Source organism: Solea senegalensis, linkage group LG3 (genome assembly GCF_019176455.1).
Source record: "Solea senegalensis isolate Sse05_10M linkage group LG3, IFAPA_SoseM_1, whole genome shotgun sequence".
Taxonomy (NCBI): domain Eukaryota; kingdom Metazoa; phylum Chordata; class Actinopteri; order Pleuronectiformes; family Soleidae; genus Solea; species Solea senegalensis.
The window spans coordinates 13,788,833-13,812,363 of record NC_058023.1 but is presented as its reverse complement, the minus strand read 5'-3'; the positions used below and the strand labels follow the sequence as shown (position 1 = coordinate 13,812,363).

The following is a 23,531-nucleotide window of genomic DNA, read 5'->3' as shown; positions in this document are numbered from 1 at the left end:
CAGCTGCATTAAAGCTACTTCGGATTTAGAGTGGTTTTGACCCTCTGAGCTATTATGCTTTCCTTTTGTTCTACAGTAGGTGCAGGGCATTTTGCTAATTGCAAAAATGGAGGAGTTTATTATCCACCTAACACCAACTTCATTGAACTTTTGAAGTTGAGTTTCTTTTGTTCATAACTGCTTATGACTCACCCTACATGGAATACATGGAGTACATTCAATAAAATGAGACCAGTTTCATTTCAACAACTCCTTAGTTCCTTCACCCTGATTCATCACACTGCATAATGACTATTAAAGAAAGGTGAATTTCTTGGCGAGTACCATGCTTCTTTGTCCTTGGCCTTTTGTCCTGAACTGCTTATTTGTTCTAGATTCGGGGATGGCTACACGGTGATAGTGAGGGTTGGTGGTTCTCCTCCGGCCTTGAAGCTAGTCGAGGACTTTGTCCAGCAGACCTTCGCAGGCAGTGTCCTGAAGGAAAAGCATCACAACACGCTGCAGTATCAGCTGCCATATGCAGAGGGAGCGTTGGCCACCATCTTCAGCCAGTTCACCAGCCACCAGCAGAGGCTTGGTGTGGAGGATTATTCTGTGTCACAGACCACTCTGGATCAGGTAAGGCTTTTTTCTCGTCAACTTTAGGTGTTATTGTTTCCTTCTTTAGACTCAGAAAACTGCTTTTATGTTGGCTTTCTGTCATGCTGGGGCTCAAAGACCGAAGGTAATAAGTTTTATAGACTTTGGAAATATTTTTGCATTGGGTTAGTGCCTAATAAATATCCTTTCTTTTTATTACTATAGAAATGCAACAGTACATTATTCCAGTCTCTCTATTCACAAGACTATGGTTTTGTGATTTGTGCATATGCATTTTACAGTTGTGGATATGGATTAGGAAAACTCTTTTTTCCTAATCTCTTTTTTTCATGTATTTTATAGTCTTTACTTTTTAGCATTTTTTTAAATTATTGTTAGGTTTAGTCAATGTACGGCTGCAGTGATTAAATACTAAATTTAAACCAAAATAATGTGGTGTTAACCCCTCTCTCAATCCAGATGGAGAAACGGTTTTCTCTGTACTTGGATAAAAAGAGTGAAGCCCAAATTTTACACTTGGAGATGTTCAGTGATCATTTCTGTGATTATCCTTGAGAACAAAATAAAAATGTTTTTTGGAGCATATGCAGTGGAAACATGATCTGACTCCAAATGTCTCCTCTGACAGGAACAGAATTTAGGCGCCCTGTAAGGCATCTGAGGCCATGCTCTATTGTCGTACTGTAATTCTGTGCTGTGACAGCTCAGTTTAACAGATCATTAGGCCATTAATCAATGAATTCAGCATTGCAAGTGCTCTCAGTTAATGGTAGTCTGCTCATTCCAGGATAAGATTTGAAGATCTATCACTGCCTACACATTTTCTTCTCCCATTTAGGCTGTCAGACTGACCAATGAGGCCCACACAGAGTTTTTGCGTAGCCATAGTTCATCCACCAGCTCCCAGTATTGATCAAGACAGATTTTATATATTTATATACGCACACAAAGTTCCCCTCCACCAGAGCCCATATTGTACTCCAGCACAAGTGCACTACACAGCCCTGATTGTTGAGATATAGACTGGTTTCACCCTGTGTTTTCGAAATGCCCCCATTGACCTGATGCAATCAGTAGCTCAGGGTGTGAGCGTGTCTGGTCCTGCAAACTTACCATTAGCTCAGCAGCAGATGACCATGTGGGGGTGAGGATGTCCTCTGAGGGGTTGAGGAAGGTCAGTGCTCCATGCCACCGAGAGGGGATTAAAAAGCCTATCCTTGGATTAGAGGAAGACATGAGTGTCAGTGCTCAACCAAAATATGAGCCAAATGCATAACAACACTTTTTATTCAAAAACTGAGCACAAATGCAAACACGAGAGCAGGAACCAAACACAACAGATTAACAGATAAAGGCTTTGCTCAGATTACCAGGCACATTATGCAAATCTGATTCAACTGAGATCCATTACAGATCAGATATGAGGGCTCACATTCTTAACTACAGGTGTCGTGCATTTGAACACAGCTGCCCTCTCAAAAGGTGGGTTAGCTTTAGCTCTCGAGGACAACACTCTCCTCCGATGTTATTTGAGTTTGCCATGCTTCTGCGGTGTCGGTCAGAGACGACAACACTAAGCGCATGTGTATCAGCAAAAAGCCACATGGATTTTGATACGACTGCTCTCTCCCATGTCACATTGGCCACATATGGGGGATCACATACTAAAGTGAGGCGGATCAGATTTGACATTTGGAATTCATCCACTCAGGCCTGGAAAAATCAGATCTTAGCCACATCTATCGCAAAAAGTTTAGGAGTCACTTTAGCCTGATAATCTGAACATAGTCCAGGACACCGAAGAGCACTGAGTCTAAATATACTAGGGAAGCAGGGATAATTGAACATCACGATGGGGCGGCCAATCACGGTGAACTGAAAATGTCAAACACAGGAAGCAAAACCAGATAGGGTGTACAGTGGGGAGGAACTACAAAATAAAACAGGAAACTAACAAGACATAATCAGAACAAACAACAGAGAAAACCAGGATGAAAGAACTTGAAGATCCACTGGAACCTGAAACAATGAAAACAAATAATAGAAACTAATTAAGTAAGTTGTCTAGATCTTCACAGACTGCATAACCATGGGTCAGAAGTCATGACACTGAGTTTTTCCTGCGTATTTAATTGAACTGCAGCTTTGTTATATTTAAATGAATTACATTGTGGTACAATACACACTACAGGGATTTCAAGCTTGCCATTAGCAACACAGTGGTAATTCAAGATAAATCCTTTTTTTTGCAGCATTATTTAAATAAATATATACCCTTCAGGGGGAGATTAGCCTTCCACTATGGCACGAAAGGAATTTAAGAAGATATAAATGCTTTTATCCAGTCTGGTTTACAGTCAGATTAGGTTTCTTCTGGAGGATATTTCAGCAGAACGCTGTTTATGCTGCACAGATCATTGGTGTTCAGCCGCACTATTAACTCTAACCTTGGGTAATTTTTTTTGTTTTCTTCTTTGTGAACTTGCGCCACATTGTGCTCTGGTCAATATTTACCAGATCAGAGGTAGTAAATAAATCATACTTGGTTCAGGAGGTCACAGAGGGGACAGCAGGAGAACCTGTGGAGGCTGAGACAGTCACTTTTCAGCTGGTGATTTATAGAGAAGAGCCCTGACCTATAGTATAACACACAACTTGCACTACAATTAATATTGATCCACACAGCCTGGAGCTGGGGCGTTAACATTGATGGCCAGGACAGTGCAGAACAGACGGAGCATTTCAAAGGAAAATGTGACTTTCTAGTGTGTCTTTTAAACACAGACTGTGTGGTGCAAATATGAAGTGTTTGCTGCTTTGTGTGTGTGTGACATTCACACTGTGACCTCTGCGGTGGAATGGCTGAACACTTTTCTATTTTTGTCAAATTTATTTAGCCTTTTTTTGGTTCCTTAATATGCAATAGGATTTAGAGAATGAACATTTCCTTAACATAGTCACACGGTCTCGTTAATGACTGGAATACCCAAACAAACTCAACATCATCATTTTAATACATCAGTTGCGGCTTCAAATTAAATGGAAACCAAATAGTACGTGTTCTGTAATGTTGATGATGTAATATGTAAATATGTAAAGTGCATGCTAAAACCCCATATGGAACATTGAGGAAGGAAATATTCCATTTGTATTAGTTAGCCAGTGTGTTCTTCTGTTTTTAACTTTATCCGAGTCTAATTTTAAATCTTTCACTAATGGATCGCGACTGATCACCGCTGTTTGCTGTCAGTTCAAACATATCATTCAGGTCTTTTGTCCTCGTTTTGAGTGAGAGACCAGTAACGGCAGAAATGAAAGCTCAGTCTTAAAGCATTGTTTTGTTTTGGGGTTTTTTTCTGCTGTCAACATTACAAAGAGCAGAGTGAGCCCACTGTAAATGAATCATGTTGACAGAGACATGACTCCAAATGAGATTAGTGTTTTCCTTCCACATAATGATTTGAATCACTAACGTGATGCCCACATTAACCAATTATGACGAAAACATGTCAAGGGTTGCACTGCCACCAAAAATCATTAGTGCAGCTTCAAACTGTGTCCAATAATAATTGCGGGGACAGAACTCTTAATGTCAGCAGTATTAAGGGCAGCAAGAATGGCTTTTGTTTGATAATTAATGTAATTTAATGTTTTCCTTTCATATTCATTTGTAAGAGCCACAGCTTTTTCTATGTCTAATCATTTTGTGACGGGCAAAAATAAAGCAAACTCTAACGTCTTAAAAACGTTAAAAAATTGCTGCACTTTTATGACACAACATGGACACACAGTGTGAATGACGTAGATGCATATATGTGCCTTTTCCCATTGTGCACAGGCTCCTTTGCTACCTATGAGAAGTTAATTGGGAGATTGAGTGTCCTTCACCTCTTCTGTTCTGCCTCAACGAGCATCAAATAAACACTCAAATGCTTCCTCTGTAATGTAATTAATGCCCGTATCCATCTGTTATTAAGAGAATGTCACTCAGTAGCGCTGGTGCATGACTTTCAGGTCATGACTGGATGGTTGACTAAATACAGAAAGTGCAGAATGAGGGACAATCACATCACAATGCAGAGGAAGAATTTACCATAGTTGTCTTCGGCCTAAAATGCTGTCAACTGCACCATTAAAGCCCTTTCGGAAAGTTAAATGTGAATTGTGCTGATAAATTATTGTACAAACTGTCTGGGCTTGACTATGAATATGAAATACAGAGCAAACCTCAGCACATCCAGCCAATATCAGCCCATGACAGGGTCAGAGGCCAAGACGGGAGTGATAGAAACAGATAGGCAGGCGATACGTTTGTTGAAGTGATGTCTGCACAACCCTGACCTTAGCACACCTTGGCCGATGGTCTGATATCCCAGGAGCAGAAGCGAACTCTGGTCTCAGGTGTGCGACAGGTGTGACTTGCTTCTCCAGTCGTGAGATTATCTGCTATTTTACAGTTTCCATAACCCTCCCTTGCTTCCAGGATTAACGTAAGACCTATCTGGTAAACAGCAGATGTGCTCAGTGTCTCTGTCCTGCATAAGAACAAAGAAAAGAACGTTATACTACCAAATAGTTACTAACTGAGTAAGTTAAATAAAGTAAAATAGTCATTATCATGTCTGAAATTGTCAAACTAAATATCCTACATGTGTGACACCAATAAACGTATCGTAGAGATTTAGAACAGTGCAGCACAGTCATTGAAAAGCCTTTTCCTTTGCTCAAAAATTACATTTTATAGATAAAATAACTTGTTTTTTGTTTTAGTTAAATTACATTATCAGGCTACACCTTATTCAATTACATCAGTGGTTGATTAAAAACAGACGTCTTTGTTTTTCCAAGCTTCTTTTAAACAAAAGCTTGAAAAGATCCCATTATTGTCACTCATTGTTGTATCAGTTTGTAGCCATGGAGATGACAGAGTAGTTTCTTTCAGAAATGGGCTTTTATTTTTTTATTAAGATTTTAAATACAATCCAGTAATCCACATGACTTTTGATATTCACGCAGCTGCTGAAAACCTCTCTTATCATTTTAGATTCTCTTTGTAGCTTGTGTCTGCAGAGAATGTGGTTAATTCGCAGCAGACAGCGAAAGCTAAGAGAACAAAAAGCCTGGACTGCAGCAGCGTTTACGGCACACACATGACTTTTTATGAACGACTTAAGATTGATTTCTTTTGACATGAAAATGTATCGCAGAGCGAAGAATGACTGTTTTTACTCCTTTTCTCAGCTGGTCAAAGATGTCAAACCGTGAGCCTCGATGCTTACTTGATGCTTCATAGCTCTCGTCTGATAACTCATTCACATGCACCCCATTGCCTGGACTACAATTTCTGTTTGGTTTAGAGGCAAATGTTGGAGTAGAGAAATGTCCTCAAGCGTTTCAGTCCTGCATGTCTTAAGTGTTCATCTTGCCTTCATCTTTGAGTAACCTTTCCTCATTAACATTCCAGGTCTTTGTGAATTTTGCGAGGCACCAGCACACAGAAGAGGAGTCTCAGGGCTACAACAACCCAGTGGACATTTCAGATGAGCTTCCTGTGCCACCTTCCATGGGGGGTAGAGAAGGTGTATAGTCCACACCTACAGTAGCCTGCAATATATTGTAATCAAAAGTGAATGCATGTGATTTTTCTCTGCAAAGATGCAGTCCTAATTAATACTCTTAACATAGGCACGACCTATTGTTTGTGATATACACTTTGCACTGTTTGTGAAGGTGTCTGTCTGTGTGTGTGTGTAAAAAAACAAAAGCTAAAAATGATCTCTAATGCAACAAATCAAAAACCTAAAATACTACAAATGTATAGCACTGTTAATATAGCCTCCATCCAGTGTGGACATGAATACAGTAGATTTAGTAGAGTTAGAATTAAGGGCCACGTAGTTGAAATATTAATAAAGCACATGTGGACGTCAGATTTGAAAACTGCTGACACCATAGGCTGTATTTAAAAATGGATGTAGCTTTTTTTGGTAGCAAAACAAAAAAAACAAACTTCAGTTATGAGGCACTGAGATTGACAGTTTGACTGGCGCCATGTCAGTTTCTGAGACCAGAGGTTCACACCTGTTACCTGCAACCAGGCTTCTGTTGGACAATACCAGCTGTCAAACACTCAGGTGTTCTCTTATATTCGCTGTGCTCTCTTATCTATTTTTCTCTGTATCAGAAAATCGATTACAAAATTGCCATAATATTCTTTTGAAGAAGACACTGAACTCCTCAGGGAAAGGTTTACTGATCTTATAAATTTAGACAAAACATGGCTTATTTTCCCTTGGATTCTTGATTGAGAGTTCTTTTTGCAACCAGTAGAGTCGCCCCCTGGAGGCTAACTGCTACTTTTTCTCTACGTCTTGGTTTTCACTTTTCACACCAGTAGACTACATCCATTTTTATACACAGGTTAATATACCTCAAGAACATAAAGTGCTGAACTATTCCTGAGTACAGTTGTTTACATGTATTGTTGTATACATTATTATAGGTTGGCATTGGCTTTAGTGTGATGGATTATTGGTGACGTGGAACTGATCAGGTCAGGTGTTTGATGGCACTATCAAGAAAGTCGCGTCATATACGTTCACATTTAATCCCGCCTCAAAGCGAATCAACAAGAGACTGAAGTGAAATTCCTTCATCAACACACAAATCACAGGAGCTCAGTGAGTTTTCACCTCACACTGTGAGTCGCTGACAGGCAATGCATTGATTGCCACCAAGCATAAACGATTAATAACAACTCTGTCAAGTGTGTTGGCTTTGAATGCCTCAGTGAGCCTTCAGTCAGCTGTAGTTGGTGTTTAATGAAAGACATTGGGGTTAGTCACAGTCAAGCAGCTGTCAAACATGTTTGGTCTGAAATAAAGGAAACACATCTTGTAAGTGTTTCAACCACAGCTTACTGGCAACCTTTATTCCGAGCAATTAGACGCAGATTTTATGTATCTTTCTAATATTTCTTATTTAGTGTTTACCTGTTCTTTGTGTACTCTGTGACTCTGCTGATAAAGTAAATATGTTTGTTACAGTGTCTCTCCAAAACAACTCGTAAAAAACTGAAATTTAGTGATGACGCTGCATAGAATTGTGTTAAAGTTCCTTATGTGGGATAGACAAGTAGATTGACAGGGATAGATGTCATTTATTTCCAACTGTACCAAAGAAATTATTTAAAGTTTCTAAGCAACATTGATTAATTTTGCCTTAATAATAATAATAATAATTAATAATAAAGCCAGAATCAGTTCTTACTGTGCTTTCAATTGAGTCATTTTAAAAAGAGAAGTCTGTAGAAGTGCCTTTAATGTAATATAACCACATAAACTTTATTTAGTTCATGAAACTGCCTTAGGAGCGTGATATGTAACAGGTCCTCAATGCATTTAGTTACTTTTCAGTTGCTGTTCAGGGAAGGGAGGGAAACATTGTTTGTACCTCTTGATATTATGACCAAAAATATTTTAAATGTATCATGTAAACTTTTGATTTCACTATAATTGTGTCTAATGTATACAGATATTGTGTCATAACGTTTGAACAAACAATTCAAATAGTTTCTCAAAGCTATATTTTATTATACCCTACACTATAGATTTTAAGTGTCTTAATGTAAAGAATGTAAAACTAGGGATGTCATCATCATCGTACCACAGATCTGGTGTCTGGTCGTTGCCACACTCACTGAGATTCCACTTCACTGAATCTCTACTCAATTCAATACAATTCGAGCTGTTGCTCACAGACAAACTCTCCTCGATTTAATCAGTGTGCAAGCAGTCGTTTAGATTAACAAGATGAAAGGCCGCTTTGCCAGATTAGCTTAAAGAAAATATTATTAGTCACTGTGAAAGCTGTTTGTTTTTACTGTGCCTGCCTTCTTCCACTTCTTCTTGTCGCCAAACTAAAGTTGCAAGGACGCCACATATTTCATGCTGTCGTCAAAAGAACGTCCTGAGTTTTCACAATATTGGGTTTTGATTCGGTAACAAGGCGTTGTACGGGTGACGTCCCTGTTTAAATCACTAAAGCTCTTTTTGTCAAAGCACTTTACTTCAAGTGAGACGTCGTTTGTATGCTTCTGTGTGAAGTCCTCACATGACTATCATCCACTGCAAAGATTAAGATCTCCTCTTTGTACTTGCCTCATGCCAAGCGAAATGATTATTAAACATTTGCACAAATTGTAATGTGACCCTGACTTTAATGTTCATCCATTGCTGCGTTCAGGCCACTAAAAATCTCTTTAGTTTGTTGTTATGTCCTTCGTTTTACGACACCTCTGTTGCAGACTCACACATACGTCCACTCAGACCATTAGAGTGTGCTGATCGACAGTGGGTACGTTTGTTTTATTTTTATTTTTTTATTTATTTTTTTTTAAATGTATTTAGTGGAGACTGTGGTGACTTATTTTAATGTAATTAATTCCAGCACAAATTTCCATTTCTCCTCTGAAAATGACAACCAGCTGTTTCTGCTCTACTTTTCTTTTTACATGCTGATTCCACACTGATGTATTTGTCCTATCTGATACAAACATACTGGAAACCAAGGACAGAAGACAGCAGTCAAATTAAATAACATATGAAATGCATTCAATGACTTTGTTTTGTGTAGCTCTTCAATGGCAAACAAACTTTTTCTCTGACTTTGTCCACGTATCACAACACTGACTTCCAGGTCACCCTGGCCCACAGGTGGGAACTTCACAGATGTGGTGCAGCTCTTGTCTTAAGGTAAGATTGCTTGTCACTACTTCCCACCGTTATTCACATGCATGTACATGGTAGGCATTCATTTATTTAAAGGTGACATAGAATGCTTGTATCACACATATATGTTAGTTATGGAGGTCTACTTACATATATTAACTTGTTTTCATGATTAAAAACCTGTTTCAGACCAAAACCACACCCCCAGAATGTGGACTGTGTTGTGATTGGCCAGCCAACGAGAGCTTTCCCACTGTCCTGTGATTAGCCAGGTACCTGGAAGTGACGTAATGGATAGGCAAGCTCTCAGATGCACAGCTCCCCCTCTGGCAAGGTGGATGCTCTGCATCTCAGCAGCTACAACAAGAGTAGTTCTTCTTCTTCTGCGGTTGAATGTACGCAACCGGATGTGCCCGGACTAGTGCCCGCACCGGGAGGCGCTACGGTGGTGAGAGGAGTGGTGAGGATTTCTGATGACGACATCAACCTACGAAAGTGCCGATCCGCTTCACAATAAAACCCTATTTTCTCAGCAGTGGCTGAAGTGTTTGTTCTGAAACTTTAGGGTTTCATAAACGAGGTAATGACGCAGATACACACACAAACGCAGCGTTAATTGGAGCTTCCGGTGTATGTGGGCTTTAAACTCCTGATTGTCTCCCTGCAGCATTTCTCCTTCAAGTATTTATATTTGCATATGTACAAAACAGTTGAAGGCCTTTCATGAAATGTTCATTTCACTCTCTGCCGTCGTCCATGGCTACTCTTAAAAGAAAATATCCACTCTATGTGCAGTGCATTTGGCATGAAATGATGGGAAAATACAGACCGGAACACCAGAAAGCAACCCATAAGTGACATGTTCCATTTCAAGTATTTGAATGCTGTGCCTTTTTGCACAAGCATTACCAATGTATCCTCAGTTTGTCTTTCATTTATTACATTTTGTTTTACTTACATGTAAAATCACCCGTTCAGAAACAATCAGGTTTAGTTTTCTTTACTGCTCATCACATGCTGCACACTTGTTCGTGACTTGACTGACATTTTGCCAATCTAATTGTAAGGTACAAGAATACAGTTAAAGTCCACTGGAATGGGATGGTTGCAGGAGTTAGAGAAGATTCAATGATCTGCTCGACAGACAAGTGGTGCAGGAAGCTCCTGCCATCTCTCACACTGTAATCACCACTCTGTTCTCTAAGTTTGCTGTTCTCGCTTCAGGCTGCCTGGAATACAGTAATTGGAACAATCTCTGTTCATCTCACTGCAGTTAAACTGCCACGGACGCTTCAGAGGAACTTTTTTATTCGTCTAGAGTGCTTTTTAAGATAACCCTTTCATTTAAACAACAGTCCCTTTATTATTTGTCTTGGTCACTCACTATTATGTCCATTAACATTTTAAAAGAGATGTCCTTACCTTTCGTAATTGTTCAACTTGAAAACTTGTGTATAACTGTCAGAATGTGGAGAGCCAACATGTTCACTGTTAAATACATAGAATGAACAAGTATAATTTACATTATATATGCATATATATACTTTGGAACATTAAGCTAACGTAAAGATAATTCCAAAGTGTTGCTGTACCATGTTTTCTGCACTATGGCAGTTGTATTTAGGCAGTCAAGCTTTGACAAGCACCTTGACTCTCTGCATTTAAAGAAATATTAAAGAAAGTTTTATTCTAAATGAACTATAAAACAAATAGAATTCACTTGGCCTGAGGCAAAAACAACGTTCTGCCTGAAGCTGCTTTGTACATAAAAGCAGGAAGTCAGCATAGTGTGTCATTGCCTCCAGTTGGTTTGCACTGCAAAGCCATTTTGAAACTTAGCGATGATTATGACCTTACTCTATTTATGTGTTTAATTTGTTATTTACATATGAAATAATTTGTTTACTTTTTGTCCCTGTAAAGGTGCATGAAGACCTTTCCCTGCAGGAGAGAGAGCTAGGTCTGTGCCAGCAGTGGACATGTTAAATGTTAATTTTGGCATATTGAATATGCACAATTCAGTTTAAAGCCGAAACCAAGCAGTGACTGGACTAATGCTTCCAAAATATAAGCCGTGTCATGATTTGCACTTATCATATCTGAAGCTCAATATGAAGCAGAGAAATTTGTGTTGTGGGCTGCAGTATATCTTCAGTGGTAATGAATGTCTCATAGAGCAGACCGCAGTGTGTGACCCTGTCTACAGCTGGTGTAAAATATCACTGTTGTCTTGTGGCGAAGCTTCTCCTCTCCTCCTCCATTTAATTGCCTTTGTTGACATTTTTATGCATGCATGTCGGGCTAAACTCTCCATCTTGTCTGCTCGTTTGATTTAGTGGATGAAAATACCTTCTCCTCTCTTGTCCTCTTGTCCTTTTTTCCTCACACAGGAAATGACCTAACAGCTTCTAGATTATTATTCCCACATTCTCTTGTCACTGATGTTCCTGGTTTTATTAAGTTAGATCTGTTTCTTTAATTTCCAAGTTGTTTTTTTTTTTTTTTTATCTGGCATGGAGTTGAAGCCTCAGATTAACTGGGTTTTCAGTCATTTGTATGCAGCGCTGCGTTGGGCGAGAACTTGCTTTGAGCAAGTTCAGAGCTTTATTGCGTCGACTTAATGTGGGCGAGCGACCCCGGTGGTATCAAGGGGTTGGGATGACGCATGCAGTGACAGGGTTCAGCTCAAACAGACAGCGCTGCATCAGAAGTTGCTGCCGTCAAGGTATCGTCACATTTGTCACAGAGCCTTTATTGTTCTTGTAACGGCATCACACCGCGCTGGTGCACGAGTTAGTAAAGTTCATCTAGTGTAAAGAGCAAAGTCACAAAAATTTTTAATTATGTTAGCGATAGCATCATAAAAGGTGATAATAGATGAGATGATGATGAGGGATGGAGTTTGCTATGCGGGCCTCAATTCCCTTTTTGATTGGTGTTCATTTAGGATCTCCTGCTCCCGAACGTGCAACAACACGTCTCTCTCGAAGTCACCTTTGCAGTTGGTGGTGAATTGGTTTTCTTCCCATTTCATTACATCATGTTTGTTTTTGCATTACTTAGCTAGCATGCTCAGGGGGAAGGGCGCTTGATTGTCACACTCCCACAATTACTGCGTAAACCTTATGCACAAATCTGATCAGCAGTTTAATTAAGCCAAGTACTTAACTAATTACTTTCTAACACTATAAATATGATTCATCATTGGTTTCGTGACACTTTCACTTTCATTCATTTCTTTTCACTCAGTGAACCACATATTGAAATCCACCATACACACATACATACATACATACAAACAAACGAACGGCCATTTTATTAGGAACACTTGTTTCACTGCTTGTTAACATTAATATCTAATAAGGCAATTACACGCTAGCAAGTCCATGCATTGAAGCGTGCTGAAGTTTAAACCGAGCACCGGAATGAGGAAGAAAGACGATTTAAATGACTTTGAACGTAGTTGACATGGATCATTGGCACCAAACGGGCTGGTCTGAGTATTTCAGAAACTGCTGATCTGCTGGGATTTTTTACACACAACCATCTCTAGGGTTTACAGAGAATGATCCCAAAAAAAAGAAATTATATTCAATATCCAATATAGTTTCTCTCTGGGAGATAATGCCTTGTTAATGGTCAGAGGAGAATGGTTCAAAATGATTTAAAGGCAACAATAATTCAAATAAGCACTCATTAAAATGTCAAACCTTGAAGCAGTTAGGCTCCAGCAGTTGAAGCTGCCACTTCATCAGGTGTCATCTGTACCTAATATAGTGGCTGGTGAGTAAAGATTTATATATTTACAGTGTAAGGAACATTATGGGTACGACACATCTTTTTAGACAGACCTGAAGGTTTGCATTGTAGGTTCCTACAACAAACTCTAATGTGAGATTTTTATTCCCTTATTTTTAAAAATAAGAAAATAAGATCTCAAACAAACAAAGTAAACAAAAAAATCTGTACGGCTGTTAAAAAAAAAAACCCAGCTCCACTGTCACATTACCTCAGCACAACCACCACTAAAGCTTTCAGCTGATTCCAACTTGAAATTTCGTTTGACATGCTTACCTCTTCTGCAAAAGCCTTTCGTCTCTTGAAAGTAGCATCTTGCAAAAACACGAGTATAAACAAACCGATGCTGTAAGGCAGAGCAGCCGATCGACTGGTTCGCGTGTGTCCATGACAACCTCTCATTTAAACACATATAAGCTTGACCGAGGTGTTTACTGTTGCATTTCATATTGTAGAGAGTCAATGTGAGAATTTCTTGAACTTTGTGTCAAAATCGGACCAAAAACCCTTTTAAAGAATCCATTGAATCTGAAGTTGCAGAAGCCAGCTTTTTTTAGTATGTACAGTACTGTGCAACATTATATACTTTCTCAATCACACATGGAACACATTTGGTGAAAATCTGAGGAACATGTATGCAGTTTTAAAATATAACACTTCACTGATTTGCATTCAGCTTTGTATTACTGGAATAGGGGTAGTATTTTTGAAAAATTATGCTTCCCAATTAAGTAAAATACCAATTAATTTTATGTAAAAATATATATATATATATGTATATGTGTATATATATGTTAAATAGTGAATTATTTCACTATTTAATTAAATATTTCCGAGTCCTTGCTGCAGTGCATCATTAACTTATTTTATCCATCAAAGTCAGTGGGTGGCTTTCTAGCACCTGATTAGTTACCCTGCACATCAAGTCAAGGCAAATCAATTCCACATAATGGATTGATGCAGAGCTAGTGAACACATTCCTATACACTGGGTGGCACTATTCACCTCTGTATGTTTTTTTTTTTTTTACATAAAATGAATTGGTATTTTAATTAATTAATGACACATTTAATTAATTATTTAATGGTGTATTTATTTCCCATAAATATTACCCCCATTCTAGTAATACAAAGCTAAATACAATTTGGTGAAGTATTCCTTTAATGTTATTGGTAAAAACCTGTGTATGCCCTGCCATATTATATATCATTTATATATTATATTACATATTATAATATTATATATTTATATTATTATTATAATATTGACAACTGTCTGCTCTGAAAATGGTCACACCAGGTTCTACAGACATATGTTGTGTGAGTTAAACTCATTAATAGATTTTTTAACAAATCAGACCAACTTTCCGTCATTATTCCCATCAAAATGGCAATGATCAAATAATGTGACAGACATAAAAACAACAAAGCTGGTAGTGCCCAAGAAAAATGACTCATTCCCTGACAAATCACCCCATCCTCATTTAAGATGTAAGAAAAGTCCAGGCAGCAATTAAATTTCCTTCCTCCCACATGTGGCAAGGAAATTTAGCAGTAATCTGTAAAGCATCGTTTTTAAGGAAAAGGTTGAATTATCTTCATTTATTTTACTTTCGTGTTTTACTTACGTTTTTTTCACACTGTGCTTAATTGTGCACTGCCAACAGGGAATCGGGGCTGAGCAGCAACAACTCCATGCACTGATAATTATTTCATTTGCCGGACAGAGTCTGTGTATCTTGAGGGCCAGAAGGTTACAGCAGTGTTTGGCATTGTGGGGGAGTCAAAACAAATGCAGAACACATAAAGACATTTTAAATTCAATAACCGTATATAATAAAAAATGAGGTTTATCCTTCAGTCAGTCAGGATTAAGAGCACGCAGACTTGCTCTAAAGAGTCTTGTTTACAGCCAAGGTTACTGTTTTCCTTTCAGAATCGTCCTCTTTCATCTTGTTGAGTGTGTTTTATCATGTTGTCCTGTTCATTGAAGAGTGCATTCAAGTCTCAACAGTGGTTGCGACTTTGTCTGAAATTGTAATACACTTGACTTGAAAGGACACCAGCGATCTTGTGGGCAAGATAGAGGCAAAATAACGAGTGGGCTCTTACTGCCAATTCAAAACTCACTGTCTAATAGTTTGGCCAAGCGGCTCAGTTTACCAGCGAGGTTGCTGGAGGAGGGGAAGGTGAGTAAAAGAGAAGGAAAAGAAGACTGACTGAGTTCAAGGCCCAAACACTCTCATGCCTCTCTTGTTCTAAAACCTCCTGATGTTTTCCAGGCTGTTTTGCTGCTGGATTTTGCTCCACTCCCAGTGTTAATCTGACATTATGAGGCATTCCGGCTTCCCCTCTCCGCTGACAGCCCAAACTCTTCAGAGGGCGCACACAAGCCAAAGTGGTGCTGAGCGTGTCGGCAGAACCATGCAGCTCCCAGCATGCTTTGCCATCATTGCGTCACCTACCTGGTCTGGCATGGACTGAGCCCCGGAGACCACCTCATTATTCACTTTGACAGGGTTTTAATGACCCAGCAGCTATGCCCAGATTTGTTCTGGGAGCGTGAGCAGATGCCTGAACCTGTAGCTATGGCACTGTCATCAACCTGCCTCTGAATGTGGAAGCAGAACTTTTTCAAGTGAATAGACAGGAAGACAAATTGGTTAGTTGTTAACTGTGATCTATGTTTGTATAAAAATCCTAGAGATGGAGACGGTTTTCTTTCTGATGCTAAGCAGAATATATTCAATAGCCATTAGAACTCTGTTGGAAAATGAGCGTCTAATTCTCATGTGATTTATAACCCCAGTAAACATTTTCCTGAGGAGTTAATGTCTCAGTCACTAGTTTCAAGTCTTCTTCAATAGAGCATGATGGTAATTTCGTAAATGATGTTCTCCCCATTGTGAGAAAAAACATGTTTACTGGAAAAAACATGGCATCAAAATTCAGATATTACTGTGGATGTCATCAAGACCAGCTGCTACTGGTTAAAAACACAAATTCTGTTCGCATATGCCCGACGTCCACATTAAGAGCCAACAATATGAAAAAGTTTAAAAAATGTATGGGAAAAAACCCACTGCTGGCTTTGTTTGTACAATCCAGACCTTCATTTTAATATAGACAGGCACCTGCATTCACTTCCTGAATGGATCTTAATCAGCGTGACTCGACTCTCAGCTGTGAACCAAAAGCACTGCTAAATCCCGTTCGCATATTATTAGTATGGACATCGATTACCTCTAAAACGGAGCTCCAAAAGACAAACGCGTCTGGATACAGATCATATTTATCTGAACAAACTAGAAGGGATATCACTAGACAATGAATGTTGTTGGGGATTAAAAAAACAAAAGGCCTGTTAATGCACCACACACATCTGCCTGCAGGTGCATACTGATCAGTCAAGCTTGACTGAGCACAGGGTGATTAACCCAAGCCTTTATTTTGATGGAGAGACTGAGGGCCACACTTGAAAATGCCACCTCACCGTCCCTTTCGTCTTTGCTGCCTCTTGAAACACAATTGTGCAGCCTGTTGCTAAGGACGCAAGCCCTAAATTTGCCACAAGCGAAGGGCTTTTCTTCCCCTAATATATTTTCCTCCTTTAAATCAAATGAGGTCTGACCTTATCATCGCTTGAATACAAAGAAGGCAGAAGAAGACAGAGGGTTCCCGTTTCAGGACGGACCTGAATGTGTTGCCACAGTCTCAGCAACCTGCACTTTGTCTCAAATGTTTGCCGTCACTGTACTTCACTGCATCGGGGGGGGAGGGAAGTGTTCTGGCCCCAAAAAAACTGCTGACCTTCAAAATGCAGCAGCTTCTGGACAAGCCCCTCAAATATGAGATCAATGGAGAAGAAAGATTAGGACACAGGCCGGCATTCATATTGCTTCTTATGAAAGAGATCGAGAGCTTTCTGAGACGTTTGTCTTACAGATTATGCTGATGTGTCAAAACCTCAGTGCTACTTTTTGAATCTCCCTCAGAAGAGGTTTACATTTTATATTTCCTCGATATGTTCCATTACAGCTTCCCGTTCGTGTGTGAAGTCGAGATATACTAAAAATCCTAGTGTGGCGTTACGAGCTTATCAAAGGGCATCGCCAAAAAATCAAAGGCTATCGTGATTACGTCTCTCCATGAATCTTGTGAATCGTGCGAGTCAAGGCCTTTGCTGCAATAAACAATATTAATAATTGAATGTGAGCAAACTTTGAGTTGTCCTCTGTGTCTTTCTACAAAGCATATTTTTGTTCTGTGATTGAAGTATAGTGTGAGCGTTGTCACCACAATGTTCTGTCCATGTGTGCGATTCTTTCCGGGGTTCTCCGTCTTTCTCTCGTAGTCCAAAAACTTTAGATTAACAACAGATTAGGTTCCTTTGACAATGTAAATTGAACGTAGATTTCTTGAGTTCCTGTTGTCTTGTGTAAATCCCAGGAAAGCCCAGTGGGACAGAAACAACAACCATGCCACAGTCGTCCTTATTCTGATGCTCAGTTTGAACTTCGACGGGTCTTTCTTGACCTTGTTTACCTGCCATGTGAGTGGCTGATGAGCAGTATTTGAATGAGCGGTCAGTGTAATAGGTTTACACGTGCTGCTTAAAGTCATACGTTTCGCTGCGGGCTTGTTATGAAGAGAAAACGACAGTTTCAAATGTATAGAGTGGTCTCAGACTTGGACCCGCACGAACAAGAGAGAACAATGTCCTGCTGTGTGCGTGTGTACAGTTGCAGTAAAAGGCCAGGCCAATCGATCAGCAGGGGCTTAACAGCTTAAGTCAAAGAGCACATTTCTGCTCGCTGCTCGCTGCTCTGTGGGCCTCCCTTTGCTCTGCTTGTTCCAACATTGAATTCAAATGTCCAGACGGCGAATGCGCCCACTGAGCCCCTGTCAGACTAAGATTTATATCTTACAGTCTTATCTGACAGTGACCGAAGCGCGCATGGTAAATACTCGACGGATGTTTTTTGTCATAGTTGAAATGAAAGCTACGTGTAACGCGGAGTGGACGTTATTAGGTCATTGAACCTCATTCCAAAAGCTCTGTCACCTGTCTGTTAATAACATCAGCAGCAGAACGGTCAGCTGGGACTGTGAAATCCACCCGTACCATCTCCTGAAGACCACTTCAACTAAATATTTGCATGAGAGCCCTGGCAGGCGAGATGCATTTTGGCAGAGGCCTGTCAATAACACCTCTGCAAAGCCTGCGAGTCAGCAAGTGTGGACTTTCTGTCCTCACTGCCTCCAGTTGTCTTTCTGCATCTGAAGCCTGCGAGGAAACAAAAGCCCTGAGCAGAGATACTCAGCTCGAGTGAGTGACTTCCAAGCAGCGCCAGTGTGCTCCAGGTTTTGCTTCATGGCACCCTGTGAGTGTGTGTGATAGTTAGTTTTTTTTTTTAGTCATAGATTTTTCAACATTTCAAAGTCAGCCTTTGAGCTTTGCGGGAAAAGTAAATAACCTGTCTGATCCGACACTATCCGCAGCATTAATAAGCAAGTACTACCTCATAATTGTGATGGATGATACGTGTCACCTTTTGTGTTTTCTTGACTTCAAACAAAAATGCTGATCGTGGAAAAGTTTTGGTGGTTGGTTTGTTGGCAGAAGCACTTTGTTCTGCTTCTGCTGAGGAACAGAAGCGCAGGTGTAATGTTTTATGAGCAGAGTGATTGCTTTTTAAAGGCGGGTGATTCGTTATCAGTGCTGCAAGTATTACAACCTGGGCATGTTCTTATCTTAACCCCGCTGTTAGACAGTTAATCAAACCGTTCCCACTTGTCATCGAAAGTCGAGCTCAATGGCTCTCGGCTTTAAAGGGGAAAAAGAAGCCTGTGCAGCGCGTGCGTGTGTTTGGTCTCTGCTTTTGCAGCTGCTTGTTTGTGTTTCCAGCGGCTTTGATTAGTGTTCTCCAGTCTACTTTGGCGTCCCACATCTCCGGAATATATTGAGGGCGCAGAGCAGGAGGAGGCGCTGAGGAGACGCTGAGGAGACGCTCCTCTGCATGCTGTCGTCTCTGAGGACGAGACTGACTGAAGGGAGAGATGCAGAAATGTGTAACATTCATACTGGGGCCTAAAAATAAACACGCTGGTGGCATCATGAGGTGCGAGTCAACAGAAACAGCAACCCCAACTTTGTGTGAAGCCATTCAGCCGGTCCGTGTTGTCCTGCTGCCAGGGAATTAATAGCGCTGTGTAAATGTTGATTTTCAATGTTTATTTTTAATGCTCAAAATGTCTTATTAGGTTGTATTTTGCACATAATTTAATAGGATTCTCAGCGTGAATGAAGAGGGATTTAATTAAGGGGATTGAGACAGCTCAACTAGCTAAAGAGTCTCGCGAAAAATGGAATAGTAATTGTAAAAACTAGAATGAGCTGTTAAAACAAGTCAATGTTTCAGTGAAACAAGGAGAAGAGAGGTAGTTGATACTAAAGGTGATACCACATTGTCTCTCTCGGAAATAATACAATTTTTTAAGGTTGTTTTTAAGGTTCTCACTGAAGGTGAAAAAATATCTGTCGTTTCGTTGCAGTTTACACAGATGGGCGGTGCTATCTCTACTTTACTCTGTTATTCATATTTCTAGAAATTTTAACTTTTACGCCACTATATTTCCCCTAACTTTCTGTTACTCGTTACTACCAAATAAAATCAGAAGAAGAAGAGTTGAAAATGCTTTAAACTACAGTTTTGCCATTCACATGCAGCAACATGGGGTTCAGCATCTCGCTCCAGGAAACATTTAGCAGAGCCAGGAATTGAACCCACAGCCTTCTAGTTGAAAGACCACTGAACTACCGTGGCTCAATCCTAAATCCCCACCTTTTTAATACTTTTACTTCTAAAACTTAAGTACATTTTATGTCAGAAAATTACTTTTTATACTTAAGTACATACGGTAACTGTCATAGACTTTTACGCAAGTCATTTTATAAAAAAGTGACTTCAACTTCTACCAAAGTCATTTTCTAGTTACTTTATACAAGACTACAGATGGGACATTTTTAGCACTTTATGTGTTGGAGGGGAGTGAGTGACACTAAACCAAAAAATAATAATAATAATAATAAGAATAATAATAATAATAATAATAATAAAAATAATTAAAAAAAAACAAGGTTGTTGGCAATCAGTGACACATCCCAGGCTGTGTTAGCCCTATATGGTGAATCATAATGTGATGCAGTATGTAGACAATGTTAAATCTTTTGTTGTTTTTAAATATAATGCATGAATCAGTTTTGTGTGATTTTATTTTCCTAATTTTTTTCTGAAAGAGTAAAAAGAGAAAAAGTCGAGGTCGTTGCATGTTGTTCCCTGAATGGACTTTAAATATCACATAATGTCACGACCAAGAAACCTTCTCCCTGTTAACGTGTGTATATTATGGTCTGCGTCTCTCTTTGTTGCCACCAGAGAACCAACTCCTGTCAGGAATGATCAGTATTTGATGTCAGTGTTTTTTTGTTAAAAGAGTGATTTTGTTTGTGAGCTTTAGACATTTTTTGTTAGTATTTTTTCTCCTCTTAGGAGTGTTTTTTTTTTGTTGCACTTTGAAAATAATAGTTTGCTTATTCTCTCCCGAAGTCTTTGTCCCAGTGTGACACATATTGCTTTTATCACTGCTCTGATGGAATTATTTGACTCAATGCTAAAAGAATTATCGTTGTGTTGTCTTATACTTGACGCCCTCTGTTTTGTCTCCATACTGCAGCTGAAAATCTGCGACAGTAACAACGGGAAGCGAGAAACAGAATTAGACTCGGAAGTGGAGTTGATCAACTCTATGAATGACCTGCAGTAGGTTTATTTCCTTGCAGAGCCCATAATGACTGCTCTCAGGCAGAGATGATAGTTAGAAAGACGGACACTTTTGATATTGGAAGGGTTGACAAGTTCACTGTGACTTCTTTCACCCTCTGTACCATTTCAAAGCTCCAGCCACCCCTCGGTGGCCTCACATAGTGATGGTCAGGCTCTGCCCGTTGCTCATCCTCCTGCTCTTGCCGGACAGAAGGGGACATCTGGGATGACATTCCGAAGCAGATGCGAGGAGTCCATTACGGTTGCCCCCCCAGCTCCTCTGCCATATTTCCTCTGTCAGTGTAACCACCGCAATGAGATTCTGAGGGAGGTGACCAAGAGCTTGGCCTCATCTCCTTTGCAATCTGCTTTCAGGATGACAGAGCAGCCATACGCGGTGGTTCGAGGCATACATGCTCTCTCACACACACACACACATGCAGAGCGCCACACCACATAATGAGGGTCATTAAAGTGTTAGTGAAACGTGTGATTGACAGGTGGCGAGGTGCACTGAGTGGCAGGTCCATCCACAATCCGAGAGATAAAGATGAACGGTGTCACTGCCACACAGACACACTTTATATTATAATGCAGCAGTGGCAATGTCGACGCTTTTACCTGCCGTGACGGAGCCAATCCCGCCGCGACGTCCGGATGAAATAGTTTACGTAAAAAAAGTTTAAGGAGCTTTTTCATCTTCCTTGGGCCAAAATAGTATTGATGCCATTTTAGTGCCTGTCTGTTCTGCTTGATTTGAAGTGCTGTCATGGCTCGATATGATTATATTAGGCCAGGGGAAGGGAAGAGAGCACTCTCCGGAATGTGAAGGCGGAAAAACTTGAAACATCGCCGGACCTTTAGAGGACGACCTCTCTCCGCACGCCGCCGTTTACTAATTGTTTTCTTCGACACATTCATTCACACCGAAATAATGCACTGAGTGGAATGATGCGTCAACTGCGGAGCCAAAAAAAATGCGATGAAATGTTAAAGGTCCAGTGTGTATAAGTGAGGCGGAATATATGGAAGTGTGCCATGGGATTGTATAATCTCTGCTCTGCTAACTGAAGGCTACAGGGAAGAGTGACGTGAGGAATATTCACAATCTGATTTGACTTGTTTTGCATTCTTGAATCTGTTTTAATGAAATTTTACAATCGTTAAATCATTTCACCACTTAAGGCAACAGTTTCACACGTTCTGTATTCAATTTTCTTCCCGGCAACAACAAAAATGTTCTAAAATATCCTTTTGCTGACAAGAGGTCAGAAAGTACAAAAAGCTTTTGCATGGCGGGATTGAAAATGAAAATTCCCCACTTTTTGAGACCTTGAGTAGGATGTTTTGAACTTTAAGAAGAAAAGAGGAAATAAAATAAATCAGCCCATCTTTTGATAAATGTTACAACATAAATTAGAGTCTGTGCTAAAAGGTCAAAGTGTTTTTTTCTGCTTGTGTTCTGTCCAGACTTCAGTCTTCTTTGTGAGTAAGCCCCTGCAAAGACACAGCATTTTCCCCTGTTAAACCTGCAATATAAAAATTTCATTTCAGCTTTCAGCTTACCGTGCAGTAATGCCTCCTGCACAAACACTTAGCTTCGCTGTTTATTAGAACTGCAAATCAATGTCAGCGTGAGTGTCTGACTGCTCTACCTGAACCTATCAGGCTGTATCCATTATGACAAGTGGCAGACTCGCGTTTTTAAACGTTTACAGATGCAGATAAAATGATTGAGCTGCAACAAATCATTTTATTTTGGGCTGTATGACGGAGAACCAAATAGAGGCTTCAGTGATCACACGCGGCCACGTTAATGTGTCTCGACAACTTCGCAGAAAAGAAATTGGGAATCACATGAAAATGAACAGCAGAGCAAAAATCAATAACAACAGAAATTGGTCTGCATCTGAATTTGGATTATTGAGCCATTTCCACCTGGCAGCCACTCTTCTCCAGTTTTACAGTGTTTAGACGTCTAGTTTATGACAGAGGTAGGCTTTCAAAGCACTTACCTCAATTCTTTAAAAATGTTAATGGAGGCAGCGTTTCAGTTTCCCAGTCATTCTCTAATGTGGTTTTGTGGAAAGAAATATTTTATTTGATAGCAAAGTCACCAGCAGATACAGGAACGAGCCAAAGTTCGACTTTACCAAGTTGTGTTCAATTCCAGGAGAAATAAGTTTGGGGGGGAAAAACAGATAAAAGTCCCTGTGTGTGTGTGTGTGCCATGAGTGAAGGTTTTTATTGTCTGAAATGTAATGTACACAAATATGATGCGGACACCTGAGACCTCATAAAAAATGCAGGATTATTGGTTTGGACATTTTCCTTAGATTGCCTTTTTCATATAAAGAAGGCAGGTGAAGGCTGTGGGTCAGACAGAAGGACAATGTATGGAACACTGAGGTGAGAGATCATGCAGGAAGCTCACTTGTTTTCAATTTCACTCGGAAGTTGGCAGAAGAGCTTCCGTAAAATGTTTGGAGAAGTTTGTGCGGACGTTTTTTGGTTTTGTTTCTATGCCCATGGACTCTTCTTGGATGGGGGAAATGTGTGAGCTACCATTTTAAGTTGTA

At 39.9% G+C, this 23,531-nt stretch overlaps 1 protein-coding gene across 1 annotated transcript in view; it reads left to right on the top strand.

The window, feature by feature from the left end:
• LOC122766125 (phospholipid-transporting ATPase ABCA1-like) overlaps positions 1-8,804 on the top strand; it is an 87,522-nt gene extending 78,718 nt beyond the window's left edge. Inside the window, exons 35-36 of the mRNA XM_044020765.1 lie at positions 301-618; positions 6,065-8,804. Of these exons, the coding sequence (XP_043876700.1) occupies positions 301-618; positions 6,065-6,187 (441 nt within the window). The 3' untranslated portion in view covers positions 6,188-8,804. The remainder of the gene's footprint in view (positions 1-300; positions 619-6,064) is intronic.
• Positions 8,805-23,531: the final 14,727 nt, after the last annotated feature.